The 16,516-nt window shown below is 35.9% G+C and overlaps 1 protein-coding gene across 6 annotated transcripts in view; it reads right to left on the reverse strand.

Moving 5' to 3' along the window:
* LOC123548537 (septin-7-like) overlaps window positions 1-16,516 on the reverse strand; it is a 76,993-nt gene that overhangs the window by 17,469 nt on the left and 43,008 nt on the right. For 4 of the 6 annotated variants that reach the window (XM_053546214.1, XM_045335863.2, XM_053546212.1 and 1 more), the window contains one exon: window positions 11,203-11,500. In XM_053546214.1, the coding sequence (XP_053402189.1) occupies window positions 11,203-11,500 (298 nt within the window). Of the gene's footprint in view, window positions 1-11,202; window positions 11,501-11,829; window positions 11,908-15,331; window positions 15,395-16,516 lie in introns of those variants that run through there. The other 2 variants (XM_053546213.1, XM_053546216.1) reach the window with 2 other exon arrangements.

A 16,516-nucleotide genomic window follows, 5' to 3' on the forward strand; every position in this document is an offset into this window, starting at 1 on the left:
GGTTGTGGGTGGCCTGTTGGGTGTATAATTCTGGTTGTGTTGGGTAAGGATTGTGGGTGGCCTGTTGGGTGTATAATTCTGGTTGTGTTGGGTAAGGGTTGTGGGTGGCCTGTTGGGTGTATAATTCTGGTTGTGTTGGGTAAGGGTTGGTTGTGTTGGGTAAGGGTTGTGGGTAGCCTGTTGGCTGTATAATTCTGGTTGTGTTGGGTAAGGGTTGTGGGTGGCCTGTTGGGTGTATAATTCTGGTTGTGTTGGGTAAGAGTTGTGGGTGGCCTGTTGGGTGTATAATTCTGGTTGTGTTGGGTAAGGGTTGTGGGTGGCCTGTTGGGTGTATAATTCTGGTTGTGTTGGGTAAGGGTTGTGGGTGGCCTGTTGGGTGTATAATTCTGGTTGTGTTGGGTAAGGGTTGTGGGTAGCCTGTTGGGTGTATAATTCTGGTTGTGTTGGGTAAGGGTTGTGGGTAGCCTGACTCTGGCTGTGTTTGCTATAAAGGATTCTTCTCTCTACTTCTTTGTTTTTCTACAAGCTGTGTTTTTACAGCAGACTGACAAAGAACACAGACAGCATTTTACATGCACATGTACAAAATGAGTTTACCATTTATCATAAATAGCTAAACTAAGGGTAAGAACAGACAGGAACATGCAAAAAGCATGTAGAAATCATCAGTTAGCCATCACTGTTAGAAAACAGCTGAACTAATTAGAGGACATAATTTATGTACCATGTAGATACCGTACTGTAAAGTCATTCAATTTCTTTCGCATAAAATTTTGTCATCTGCAAAATTGCACATTTCATTTGAACATATTATGGACTCAGTGCAAAAAGTGGTTAACAGTTTCTCTATATGAATGCAGTTATCCAATTTTTGGGCTGTGGTCACTATTATCTTTATAAAAAATTTGGGCTTAGGTTAGGCTTTTACTCAGACATGTCAAGTTTTGAAAATAAAATATTTTAAGTTAAGACTTTAGTAGACTTGTTTGTTTCGTTTCAATTTGGCGAATAAAGGCCATGACCAAATCTGCAAAAATAAACCTCTTGTAAATAATAACTAGATTTTTTTCATGATAAAACGTAATTTGTCTCCCATCACTTGTAAAATGACACAAATTAAGGGCCATAACTCCAGTAAAAATCACTGAGCCATAACATTGTAACAATATACACAACTAGACTTGGCACTGAAAACTCCTGTGAAGTTTGGTAGAATTCCAACCTGTGGTATAGGAAAAGTAGCACAAACATCACAGAATTTGAAAAATCAAGGGTTATAATTCTCGAAAATCAGCTGATGAAATGCACACCTATGCTTCACACTGACTCTAGGTATACAGAATTTACGACACTGTAAAATACAACAAATCAAGTGTAAATCAACCTGGGCCCAGTTGTTCGAAACTTTAACAGCCTGTTAAACTAATCGCCTGTTAAATTTTGATTCAAAATACTAGTCTTGGTGGGAAACACTAGTATGATGTTTTAATTTTACTGTAAAGACATTTTAGTGTTTATAAACCTTAAGTCATACATTTGTTTTGCTAAGCTTTCTAAAGCGTAAAAATATTAATCTAAAAGTTAATCGGCTGTTAGCTTAATCAACTGTTAAAAGTTTCGATTAACCGGCTCCAGGTGGTGTCAGAGCAGTTGTGCTGACAAGATAAACTACGACACATCAGGGGGCTGTAACTCCACTGAAATTCATCGAACTAAACATGCCAATGATAATTATACTAAACAGTTAAAACTAGACTTGGCAATGATCACTTTTGTAAAGTTTGGTGTAAATCTGTCTGGTGGTGTTGGAGGAGATGCTTGGACAAATTCTGTGATATACAGACAGACTGACAGACAGCACTAAATCAATAGGCACCCCCCCCCCCCTTGCCATATGTGAAAGACATACTGATTCTACAGTACTTCCATTATTTCTTCATATGTATAGCAACAATTAAAGCCTTGCTTTTTTGTAAAGAAAAGAAAACGTTTCTATTGTGTTCTATGGAATGGAACACCCATCAGGTAAGAAATCTTCATTTAGATTTAAATCTTCAATTAGAAGATCATTAGAACAGGCCTGGCACACTTATCCCTGAGCACCAGCTGTGTACTGTCCAAATTATAAGGACAAAGTAAGTTTAAGTTTCCTTCACTACCCCACTTTTACTCAGTTACCATATTATATCTATGAAACACATTATATTTTTTCTACAACATAAATCTTTATCAGAATTTTCAAAACTTCAGCGGATACATATCATGTGCTTGATTTTTTTTTTTGCTAGATTAATCTGAAAAATTTGGACCTCACACATGTTTTCATAATGCAGAATTTCATACAGAATATAAAAAAATTCAAGGCCTGTTTAAGGATCTCTTCAGGACTTTTCCCCTAATTTTGAGGACATTTTGTTTTGTATTTCTGTGATACTATGATGAGCACAGTATCACATCCACGAGAGATCTCATTTCTAAATAGAGTTTTGAATGTAAGAAACATATTGGCATAGGTCTGGGGAAAGTAAGTTGTGAAATCTAAAATTATGTTTATTTAATATTACACAGTAACCCCTGCCGACAAGGCAGATTTAAACAAAGAGACTGCAAAAACAACTATTATCCAGAACTTTGTGAATGAAACAGTTTGCTCCAAATCCGTTATCAATATCTCAACCTCATCACATTTTTTATCAAAATAACACAGTTTGAAAACTGGAAACCGAAGACCAAAAATTGCTGGGTGCTAATTCAACTTACCATAACCACTTACTTAAATCAACTTACTAGTGAAGCAACTTACTTAATTAACACACTTAAGCAATTAATTTTGTTAACATACCATAGCAACTAAAAAAAAATACTTATCAATTCACTTGTGCAACTTACTTAATCAACCTACTATATTAACTTATACTCTGGAGCATCAAATGCAAACAATACAGTAGTTCATGGGTATAACATCATCCCAACTTATTTTTGCAAAGTCAATGGTCACCAAGATCATGTAAACTAACACCATCCGACTGGCCTCAATACAGAGAAAATGAGGTCAGCTTTAAAGAGCTTCAATAAATTTTCACACATAAGTAATAGTGAAGTATTTATTAAGTTCATTATCACACATGACATGGCAACCATCCAACACTATAAATTCCTGTGATTAATTCAGCCTGTTCATTTCATTCATGCCAAAACATTCATTTGTCATAATATGCATGGAGATACATTCAGTACATGGAAGTTTCTTTGCAAACTACTAGAAGCAAACGCAGCCGAACATATCTAGTTTAATACTTCAGCTAAGTCGAGCATCTAGAGCAAATGCATCCAGTAGCAAGCCATATAAAAATCCATCAAGTTGCAAGAAAAGTTATTTCTATTTTGTTTCAGTTCCAGTTATTGTCGTAAAGCATAAAATATAGTAACTAGTCTGTATTTTAACCCCCCCCCCCCCCCCCCCGTTTTTATTCAAATTTTGTATACTAGAGTCCCCTTTTCTCCTCAAAACCTGCCCCACCAGTCCTGTCCAGGAACTCATTGTTCATCGGGACTGATTTTCTTGCATTCTGTAGTAATATGCCAATTCAGGAAATTAAATCCAACTGTCAATTAATCTTATCTACATTAGTTGAAAATTAATGCAGAAATTTTTTATTCCCAATGAAATAGATGTTTTGTACAAAAATAAAATTTTATTCCATTGAAATCAAACAAATTCACAATATGCACTTCTGAATGGCCAAACTATTGCTGGAGGTCAGAAGGCCGATGTTTTTACAATTGTCCGGCAAAAAATTCAGTAAGTGTTTTATTATGTGACATCAGAAATAAATTTTCAAAGTACTTTTTCAGTCAACTTTTAAACTTAGCCCAGCAAACCTGTTTCAGACTACAGACCAGTCAATAGCTCGAATTATGGACACGCAATTTGTATAATGAGTCAATAGTGAACAACCAACTGGAATAGAAAAAATACAGTTTGTTTTTTATGGGCCATTTAAAAAAATAATATGAATACCTATCAGATACCGTATAATGGGTATTTTTTACCTGCTGCTAATTTTTACTATTTTTTACAACCATATCAGATTCGTAAATATTGGCCTCATATAAATTCCCCACATAAAGTCAAAGACCTTGTGATTTCGTAAATTTTAAAATCATATAAAACTAGATGCCCACAGGCAATATGTCGAGCCCGCCAGCTGTCAATAGGACTGGGAGTTGTACATGACACTCCTTGTCTCATTCAGGCAAACATTTATGCCAAATAAAAAAGAGATAGCAAAAAGTTACAATATAAGTTATTTAAAGTAACAACAAAGGAACGTAAATGAGACTAAAAAAAAAACAAAAACAAAAAAAACCTTCTAAGTCCACACAAAAATCCGCACCAGTAGAGGTAGGTCAAAATACACCTGAAAATTGGATGTAACATGCATGTTGTACTACAGAAAATTGGTCTTGATTTTTCCCTACGACCAGTAATAAAAAAGTTAAAAATATAAGCTATTTATAGTAACAACAAAGGGAAGTAATTCTAGGATCTTGCGCATGACACTCCGTCGCATGATGATGAACAATTGTGCCAAGTTACATCAAAATCCCTCTATGCATCAAAAAGAAATGCTCCAGACAAAGTCATTCTTGTATCTGACTTTTGACCTCTAAGTGTGACCTTGACCTTACATTTGACAGGTGAACATTTGTGCCAAGTTACATCACAATCCCTCCATGCATGAAGAAGAAATGCTCCGGACAAAGTTGTCATTCTTGTATCCTTTGACCTCTAAGTGTGACCTTGACCTTAGATCTAGGGACCTGGTTCTTGCGTATGACACTCCGTCTCATGATGGTGAACAATTGTGCCAAGTTACATCAAAATCCCTCCATGCATGAAGAAGAAATGCTCCGGACAGTCATTTTTGAATTTGACCTTTGACCTGTAAGTGTGACCTTGACCTTTGAGTTAGGGACCTGGGGTTTGCGCATGACACTCCGTCTCACTGAGGTTAACATTCTTACCAAATACAAGAGGGCCAAGATGGCCCTAGGTCGCTCACCTAAGAAACACACCATAACAGTGTAAAACATGTTTGACCTAGTGATTTCATGGAAACAAATATTCTGACCAATTTTCATTAAGATTGGACCAAAAAATTGGTCTCTTGCGATAAAAAACAAGCATTTTCTTAGATATGACCTAGTTTTTGACCCTAGATGACCCATGTTCAACCTCGACCTAGATTTTATCAAGGCAATCATTCTGACCAAAATTCATAAAGATCAATTGAAAAATACAGCCTCTATCACATACACAAGTTTTTTCTTTGATTTGACCAAGTGACCTAGTTTTTGACCTCAGATGACCCATATTCAAATTCGACCTAGATTTCATTAAGGCAATCATCCTGACCAAATTTCATAAAAATCAATTGAAAAAAAAACAGTCTCTATCGCATACACAAGATTTTTCTTTAATTTGACCTAGTGACCTAGTTTTTGACCTCAGATAACCCATATTCAAATTCGACCTAGATTTCATCAACGCAATCACTCTGACCAAATTTCATGAAGATCAATTGAAAACTACATCCTCTATTGCATACACAATGTTTTTCTTCGATTTGACCTAGTGACCTAGTTTTTGACCCAAGATGACCCATTTTCGAACTCGGCCTAGATTTTATCAAGGTAATCATTCTGGCTAAATTTCATGAAGATCAGTTGAAAAATACAGCCTCTATCGCATACACAAGGTTTTTCCTTGATTTGACCTAGTGACCTAGTTTTTGACCCGAGATGACCCATTTTCGAACTCGGCCTAGATTTCATCAAGGTAATCATTCTGACCAAAATTCATGAAGATCAATTGAAAAATACCGCCTCTATCGCATACACAAGGTTTTTCTTTGATTTGACCTAGTGACCTAGTTTTTGACCCGAGATGACCCATTTTCGAACTCGGCCTAGATTTCATCAAGGCAATCATTCTGACCAATATTCATGAAGATCAATTGAAAAGTACAGCCTCTATCGCATACACAAGGTTTTTCTTTGATTTGACCTAGTGACCTAGTTTTTAAACCGAGATGACCCATTTTCAAACTCGGCCTAGATTTCATCAAGATTATCATTCTGACCAATATTCATGAAGAATAATTGAAAAATACTGCCTCTATCGCATACACAAGGTTTTTCTTTGATTTGACCTAGTGACCTAGTTTTTGACCCGAGATGACCATTTTCGAACTCGGCCTAGATTTCATCAAGGCAATCATTCTGACCAATATTCATGAAGATCAGTTGAAAAATACAGCCTCTATCGCATACACAAGGTTTTTCTTTGATTTGACCTAGTGACCTAGTTTTTGACCCGAGATGACCCATTTTCGAACTCGGCCTAGATTTTATCAAGGTTATCATTCTGACCAAAATTCATGAAGATCAATTGAAAAATACAGCCTCTATCGCATACACAAGGTTTTTCTTTGATTTGACCTAGTGACCTAGTTTTTGACCCCAGATGACTCATTTTCGAACTCGGCCTAGATTTCATCAAGGTAATCATTCTGACCAAGTTTCATGAAGATCAGTTGAAAAATACAGCCTCTATCGCATACACAAGCTAAATGTTGACAGACAGACGACAGACAGACGACAGACGACAGACAGACGACAGACGCCGGACATCGAGCGATCAGAAAAACTCACCTGAGCATTGCTCAGGTGAGCTAAAAAACAAGATTGCTCCATGCATGTCAAAGCTATGGTCTGGACAAACAAATCCGGACGGACGCATGCACGCACATACACCGAACAGACATTTGGACAACTATGTCTTCGCTTCCGCAAGCGGGCTCGACAATAATATCATATGTTTTTACCCCAAATCCGTAAACTTTTACAGCAGTAAAAATAACCCATTATATGGTATAACATGGATTAAATATAGAAAGAAAGAAAGAAGTGAAACACAATAATCTGCCAAAATTTGGGGTAAATAATCATACATTTGAGATAATCTCAAGACTTGGCAGAGATGCTGAGATTTTCAAGCACTGGAGCCTTACAGAACTGAACTTCCTTTGTTTACTTGAAATATTTTATGCCAGATCTACTTCCATTCACTCAAGTTTTTGTCTTGCCTTAATTTGAGACACATTTCCTTTTTGTTAACACCCATCTTATCTTACATTCCTACCTGTTTTTATTTTACACTTTTTGCCCATTCAAAATACCCATTTAAATCTTTCTCAGCCAGGAGCATAGATCAATTAAGCTCTCAATTTTGAGAAAGAAAAAACTGCAAGGTTCCAGACCTGATGAAAGACCGATTATCAAGTACAATAAACAATAATTCTATTCTGCTTTTTCTTTAACCAGACCTGGCATTGTCTGAATATTTATTCAGCAATTTAATGCACCTTTGTTCAATTCATATTTCTATATATAAATCATATTCTCACCAGTATGCTCACCAGGTGGCGTTTTAATTACTCCGATAGATTCAATGCCAGCTTGAAATAGTTGGAGAATTGTTCTAACATCTGAGAGTAAAAAACACCCAATTTTGTAGAATGAAAGAAACATTTACCCAGACAATAGAGGATCTCATTTGCCCCAGGTACCAGAGACACTAGATTTATTTATTTATTTTGTTGGGGTTAATGTGGCACCAACACAATTACAGGTCATATGGTGACTTTCCAGCTTTTGACGGTGGAGGAAGACCCCAGGTGCCCCTCTGTGCATTATTTTATCATGAATGGGCCCCTGAGTAGATGGCTGGATGGCTTCCTCACATGAAGAATTCAATGCCCTGAGTGAGACTCAAACCCACATCAATCAGGGGCAAGTGATTTGAAGTCAGTGACCTTAATCACTCAGCCATGGAGCCCCCCCCCCCCCCCCCCCCCCCCAGACAGTAGAAGATCTCATTTGCCCCAAGCGAAGAGAATCTACGACAATGTAGGATTTCTGTTACCCCCGACAGCACAGGACCTCATTTACCACAGACAGCAGAGGATCTCACTTACCAGACAGCAGAGGATCTCATTTACCCCAGGCAGCTGAGGATCTCATTTACCACAGACAGCAGAGGATCTCATTTAACCCAGGCAGAAGATCTCATTTGCCTGGCAAAGTACTCATTTACCCCTAGCAGCAGAAGAGCTCATTTACCCTAGACAACAGAGGATCTCATTTACCCAACACAACAAGATACTTTCCCCATTATAATGTTTTTAATGTTAAGCTAAAACAGTCCAAAAAGATGTTATACATAATCATATGGTTAGAAAATAACTACTTTCAATATTACAAATGAACTTATACAATTTTGAACCATTAAGGCAGGTAACATTAAACAATATATTAAATGATATTTTATATTATTTCAATTAAACTGTTGAGGAAACAATTATCGAAAGTAAGATTTAACAAGAAATAGATTTATTTTATATTAGGCCACACCAAATTGATAAGTTGTTCATCGGATTTTTTTCTGAAAAATTTGAGGCGGCGAGCGAAAAAATAATTTGAATATTTTTTTAGGTTTTTGAGAAAATCAGGAGCGAGCGAAGAGCGAAGAAATACATTTGTCTTCATTTGGCTTTCGACTGACTAATAAAAACCTTAAAATAGAATGTATAGCCCTTTTAAATTAAAAAGTAAGTCCCCAGGGATTGAGAAAATCTAACCCGCAGACGCACAACAAAGCGAACTCGTGAAAAAAGGTAATAACATTGTCATACAGTACACTGTAATCAAATATCGAATCGAATATTTACTGCTGTGAAAATGTAGCATTCTTAGCTGACTTTACAAAGTTTTTGATACATCAAATATCTATGTGAGTGTTGCTAGATCGTATTAAAGCTTCTGATTTGAAACTTAGAACAGTTATTTACTGTCAAAGTCTACACCAGGAGAAACAATACTCTTAAGTCTGAATCTAGACAGAGTTATGCCCCTTTTTAACATAGAATATTTTTAATTAAGTTTTATATAATGACCAATAGCTCTGTACTTTAATAGCTTCTGACTATTATGCCCCTTTTACTGGCAAAGCTCTGATTTAGAAAAGTCGAGCATGATGTCTTATGTACAGCTCTTTTTTCTAACTTTAAACTTCCATAACATATTAAATTTGTTGAAACAAAGTCTCAATTAAAGTCTGAAATGGAGATTTAATAACGTGCATTAACATTAGTCTACTAAATGATTGGAAAATTTGAAAATCAAAACTGTCCTGAAAACAACTCGTAGATTACTGTAAATTCCTTACCCCACCAACTTTCATATTTACCCTTACCAAAATAATGTAGATTGATGTTATCAAACAAATTAGTATGTTTTTCTTCATCCAGTTTTCAATGAAATAAATCGATTTTTGTAGTATGTAATTTGGTAAACATTTGAAGAAAATGGCGTAACTGCATAAAGGGGAAATAACTTTAATGCAACTAAATATAAGTTTTATGATTTATTATAGACGATGTGTGCATAGTATGTATTTATTTTGATTAAAATCCATTTGAGAACAATCTGGGACTGGAAGTATAAGCATTTATACACTTTTACGTCCGTAAAAAGTAGCGCACCAAAACATTTTGGATTGATTTTTTTTCAATGGGTCGAGCGCAAGCCAAAAACAAAAAAAAATATTTTTTTTGTGTTTCTGAAAATATACGAGCGGCAAATCCGATGAACAACTTTTTAATTTGGTGAGGCCTTAGGGAAGTTAAATGCTAGTGACAATCAATTATGATTTCACCTAATGTGATTTCCATACTCTTAGGTTGTTGAAAAAGAAGTATTTTGATATAACGAAAGGATGCTGAGAAAGCATAGGGAGAATACATAGTCCCATGGAAATTGTTCTTAGGGGTCTGCTACCTGAAAGTCAAACATGTGGCAGTCACATTATAAGAGAAGGCCTGATGAGCCTTTAAAGGCAGAAGAAGATCCCCCAGGTGTCCAAAGGAGTGTCTGGGATGACCTTTGCACGTGATAACCTGAGTATAGGGCTTGATCCAAAGTAATTCAGAGTCAGCAAATTTAACCACCGAGTCACAGTTTCTCCTGCAACCTCTCCTTGTCCGGCAATATACAGTAATACAGAAATGGAGAACCCCTAAGCTTCTGCCTTTAAGTTTTTGCTTTTCATCACAAAGGACACCTAATCCAATTCTCTCCCTTTATAAGTCTGTAGCTCTACCCAAACTGAAAATTTACATAGTCCTAAATTTGAGGTGAGCACAGACCTAGTTTGGAAGCTGTAAATTGGTGCTAAAACCTCACAAGATTATTTTCAAAGAGGGTTAATCTCCTGATGAAATAGGTCAGATTACATGGTCTGATTTGATAATTACAGACAGGAATTCCCTTAATGTTTTTTACTACCTCTAAATGACTAAATTGGACAATCAATTTAAATCTTTAGTTTCAGGTTTCTTAAAGGTATACATTTTACATACCCAGAAAATAAGGATCATGCTTTGTCGAGCCTTTAGATTAGTCACTAGACTGATAATAAAAACATTTATAAAAGAATTTAAAGAACAAACTTGATTTTAATGAAATTTCATAGGAGTCAGTCAAAAGCCAGTCTATTTGCAAGAATTTATCAGAGAAACAATTGAAAGTTTATCATGACATTGGAAATAGGATATAGACTGGCTCTAATCACTAGAATTGAAATATATAAGAAAAATACAACTGAAAAAATATATATCAGTGTCTAGGAGTTAATCTAGGAGTTAATCTACCAATGGGCCTGAGAAAGCCAAAGCATTTTTGATGATATGGAAGTATTTCATAATGATTTAACCACACATTTCAATAGGGTTACTGAGAACACAAAATACTTCAAGAGAGATGGTAATTAATTTTGTTTTGAAGTAGTAATAATTTTCTTCATTTCATATACAATATGCTGTGTCAGATGTATGTACATGTAGGTATATATTGCCTTCACATACTAGACATCTATACAAGAATGAAACAAAACTATATGAATTGCTGTGGACTAAACCTTTATACATACAGTATGTATCAACATAAAATTTTACTTAATACAGAAAAGTAAGGGCTTCCATGGCCGAGTGGTTAAAGCTGCTGACTTAAAAGCGTTTGTCTCTCATCTCTGTGGGATAGAGCCCTGCTTAAAGAAACAAAACAAAGACTAGTACTCACCTACTACCATAAGCGTGAAATCAAATCCTCGTTTTACACTCTTTCTGTACACTTGATTAGGTAAGTTTGCAAATCCGACATAACCATCCAATTCTTTTGTACTGTCACCATATTTTTTGTCACGTTCTTTCTCTTTATCCGGTTCCATGTTTCTGACTGGTTCTCTTGCTACTGGTTCTCTACTTCTTTCACTGCGTTCTGGACGATCCGATGTGAAACGCGCATTAGGGTCAAATTTTGGTGTAGGGGCAGGTAACTCTGTTCCTTTAAAGAAGGCCTCACGCTTAGCAGCACTTAACTGAAAATACAGAAGATAAACTGTACAAAGTATCCTCAAAAATACAAAATAGCAATAGATTTTTTTCTTTATCAAGATCTAGATAGTGTATCTCCAACTATCATCTAAAACATTACGTCTGTAACAGCCTTTCAACAGTGCCACCACACAGCACTTCTTTAACATCACCGCCACACAGCACCAGTATCTTGCTCTCCTCTCCAAGTGAACATCATTATCGCCACACTGCAGATGGATTTTTTTTTTATTTAACTTCCTGTGAAATGAAACTCAACAAAAGTTTATGTTAACTCAATTTTTTTGCGAGTTAAGAAATTCCAGATTACTACCATATGTGAGTGCAGCAGCAGACGCTTCCAATATTTGATCTGTTTCCTCTACACACTTTCTCAAAGTTCCTCCTAAAAATTTGAATAATTCATAAACTTAATCTGAGTATTATATACACAAACCTCAATCAATTATGAGAAAGTAACAGAGAATTCCTTTCACTGAAACCATTTCAAAATTAAAGCCAAGGAAAAGTCAAATCTTCCGACCTTTGTGCATGCAAGAATTTCAAACAAATCCCAGACTTAAGAGTTATTTCACGTTATTGTGCTGACAAAATGAGTGAAAAAAAGTGCTCCAGTTCTAGTTTTACAAAACCTACAAAAAATTAGCGAAATTTGCATCCAGTCAGTGGAAAATGAGGAGATAATTATTTGAAACTGATACTACTGGTAGCCCGGGACTGACAAGTCATGATGTATAGGGGCACTCCAAACAGTTAATCTTGTAGGTGATAGCTAATTATAGTTGTAAAACATTAACTGAAAGTAAACAAGAAATGGGATGTCTTTTAACAGCCCTGAAATTAATATTGAAATCTATTTTATTCTGCCTGTAGAATAGATAATGTCTCAACATAGTATTGTAATTCAGTCACTTAAAGAATACTGGTCACTTAATAAATAAATTTTCCTCACAAGTTACTGACTCCAAAAGTTATTGACAACTTCCACATATGAATCACAGGTGGTTCAGGCAGTCTTGTATCAAATTATGGAGGAAGACTTTCACCTTGCTTGCGGACCTATACAACAACCTTTTGATTCACGGTGGTGTGCATTATAACCTACTGAGCTAAGTGTGCACCCAACAGAGAGTGGTGATACAAGCAAATACCGAAAGTGGAGATACAAGTGAGTGGAGATACAACAGTGAGTAAAAAAGAGTGGAAAAAATTGATAGTGAGGATACCAGTGAGATGGGTCAGGAGAGAGTACCAGGAAGTGGAGATATCTAATTGTGGAGATACCTGATAGTGGAGATACCAGAGAGTAGAAATACCTGACAGCAGAGACACCAGACAGTGGAGATACCTGATAGTGGAGATTTCTGATAGTGGAGATATCTGATAGCTGACTCACCAGAGAGTGGAGATATCAGAGAGTGGATCCCACAAAGCAGAGTTACCAAACAGTGGAGATACCTGAGAAAGATATGTCTGATAGTGGAGATATGAGGGTATAGACACCAGAGTGGAGATATCTGACAGTAGATACACCAGAGAGTAGAGATACCCGAGAATGGATAATTGAAAGCAGATAGCATAGAGTGGAAATAGCAGAGTGGAGATACCAACAGACTGGAGACTAGAGAGTGGACATTCCTGGAAGTAGAGATAACCAGGGAGTGGAGTTAAACCAGGGAGTTGAGATACCCAACAGTGAAGACTAGGTAGTGGAAATATCTGACGGCTGGGGAATCAGTAAGCGGAGAGTCAGAGAGTGGTAATACTAGAGTGTGGCAACACCAGAGTGGAGACACCAGGAAGTAGAAACATCAGAGAGTGGAAACACTAGAGGGTGAAGACATCAGGGTCTGGAAACACCAGAAAGTAGAAACACTAGAGAGTGGAAACACCAGAGTGATGATAACAGTAAAATGTGCATCATTGAGATATCTGTATACAGTCTCACCATTCTTAAGCGGCCAGCCAGGGGAAACAGACAACTTGGCCACTTAAACCACATGACCGCTCATTGGAGGGGCAGCCAGTATACAAAATGTATATATATTTCAGACTTCTGACCAGTGTTCAATCATGACTTTAGCCTTTAGCCTCAGTTTAGGCTCATTTTTTCGTTTTCCTCTTATTATTTTACCAGGATACATTGACTGCATTTGCCTCGCAATACAAATGGTCTTCTTAGCAATCAACAACTCGCGCATGTTTTTTTACAACAAAAATTGTCATAGACGATTTTCCAACTTCAAAACAAGTTTGTTTACGTTTTTCGCCATTTTGGTAAAGGGAAGCTACTCTCCGCGCTTACTGTCTACACTAAAATCTAAGATTGCCGTTATGTTCCGTAAAAGATCGAGTAGTTTATATTTTTTCAAACATAATTAATTTCATAGAAAGTTAATAATAGTATTTTGATGAAAGAAATATTTTAAAAAAAATCACAAATATTATGATAATTATTTAAGATTGAGTATTACCTTTAACCGAGATCAAACTGTGAACAAAAATAACAGCTGTCCATTAGACAGCGCGCTCAACTTTTCTCAGTGCTTGACTCTGAATTAGAGCTTTGCCAGTAAAAAAAAATTCCAAGTTAAAAAGGGGCATAATTCTGTCAAAATTCAAATCAGAGTTACGGAAATTGTGTCTCCTGGTGTACTTTGATAGAAAATAACTATTTTGAGTTTCAAGTCAAAAGTTTTAATAGTAACAGAGATATTTGACTTTATCAAAATATTTTAAAAAAAATTCTAAGTTAAAAAGGGGCATAATTCTGTCAAATTCACACCAGAGTTATGGGAATTGCGTCTCTTGGTGTAGACTTTGATAGTAAATAACTATTTTGAGTTTCAAGTCAAAAGCTTCAATAGTAACAGAGATATTTGACTTTATCAAAAAATTTAACAAAAAATTCTAAGTAAAAAAGGAGCATAATTCTGTCAAAATTCAATCAGAGTTATGGGGATTGTTTCTCCTGGTGTAGACTTTGATGGTAAATAAGTATTTTAAGTTTCAAGTCAAAAGCTTTGATAGTAACAGAGATATTTGACTTTATCAAAAACTTAAACCAACGGCGATGCCGACGCCGGGGCGAGTGCAATAGCTCTACATTTTCTTCGAAAAGTCGAGCTAAAAACTGACACGAGGTGACACACTAATTTCCGATAATTACTGGCCATTTGATCGTAACAAAAAGAGGATCACACCTTTGGTTAACAGTTTGAATTGAGAAGCTCATGTCATTTTGTTGTTTTTGTGGTGAAGTCATGGGAAACTTAGCAAACAAGTGTTTCTCAAAAATCTGGTATCTTGGGCCATTCTCGCCTAAAAACTGGTTTTGGAAGAAACATGGCCACTTAAAGGGGTTAATGACTGTGGCCGGGAGGCAATCCTGGAGGCCACTGACCACGGATGGGAAGTGGCCGCTGGTTAAAGTGATGTAATGGAGGAAAATCCGTCAGGGGAGTCACAAAATGACCACTGAATGGAGGTGACCGTTAGTACAGGTTAGAATGTATGTCTCACAGTCCCTAGCTATGTCCCTATCCTACTATGAAAAACATTTGACATACAAGGACGAACCAAACACTATACAACACAGGTGGCTCAGATCATTTTCCATTTTAAATGGTGGTAACATCTTACAGATTACATCTGTATACATTGTAACATAATAATAAACACAATTTACACTTATCCCATTATGTTATAAAACTGGTATTGGGATCAAATGAACCCTAACACCTCTATAGGTGATGGTTCATCATTGACCAACTTCACTAATCATCTTCACAAAAATGTAATAGAAAGCAATGTACCTCAAAATTCTTGTAAAAGTCCATCCTATTCCTGTCTCTAAATGACATCTTGAACCAAGATTTTCACTTTTATTATCCACTAAAACAATATACTTTACAACTGAACAAGTCTTTATGATGATAAAATATTAACTTATATTTCTGACCAGTTTAAACCATATAGACAAAATCTTACAGTTCATAAATATTACTGTTCACGTATATTTTCATTTCAACCACACATCCTAACTATTCTCAATATTATTTAATACTGAAAGATCACAAATTTTGAAATAAGCAACGTTTCTACTAAAGTTAGGGAAATAAAATGTGTTTCGTGCATATAAAATCTGTATAAAATCGGTCAAACACATAAATTTCCAATTGCACAAAGTGATGCCTTAAAACTTTATTACAAAAACCTGTTTCATGTAAAAATAAAACTTTTAGGTCCTTAAATACTGATGTATATCTAGGTTTTCAAGTTGACTAGTCATTTTGACAGTGATTTTCTTGATCAAATTAAGCAGTGAGGTCATGGAGTATCACTGCACCATGACAGTGATCGTCAGTGTGTGTCAAAAGAGCAAGTTCACAAAAAATTTATCAAAATACATCTCTCTTTTAATAATAAGAGTTTTACCATCCTGAATACATCTTAGATTTTTCACTGAAATTTGATATTTTTCAACCTGTCTGGATTATCTTTCATTCAGTATGCAGTTGACCGAAACTGAGCTGCACAGGACAAGGTTATAAAACTGATACTGCAGACCAGTCTCAAAATGCTGCCTTGTCATTGGTCAACTTCAGGTCTAACCTCAGAATCAACCAATCAGAAGCTAGAGATCTGAGACTGGTCTCCAAACTTGTTTTTCTAACCCTCTACCCTGGTCTAAGTTAAAAAAAGTCAATTTCACCGAGTCAATACTGCACTGGAATAAAAACTGAGCTTTGCATAAAGAACAAAAGAAATCCTGATATTATCTTTGATATTGATTTAGTTTTATTACACATCGTTTTAATCAATTCTAAAATCAAGATATCACATTAACTGCAAGTGAAATGATTAAATATGAATTTAAAAATCATAGTTCCAGCTTAATGGTTCAAGCTTAAAAGGTTCATCTTGAAGTTTACATGGACATTTTGTGCCACTTTCTGTAATCACTGGAAAAACATGCTTAGAGACAAAAGAACACTTGT

The sequence above is a fragment of the Mercenaria mercenaria genome, chromosome 6 (assembly GCF_021730395.1).
Source record: "Mercenaria mercenaria strain notata chromosome 6, MADL_Memer_1, whole genome shotgun sequence".
Classification (NCBI taxonomy): Eukaryota; Metazoa; Mollusca; class Bivalvia; order Venerida; family Veneridae; genus Mercenaria; species Mercenaria mercenaria.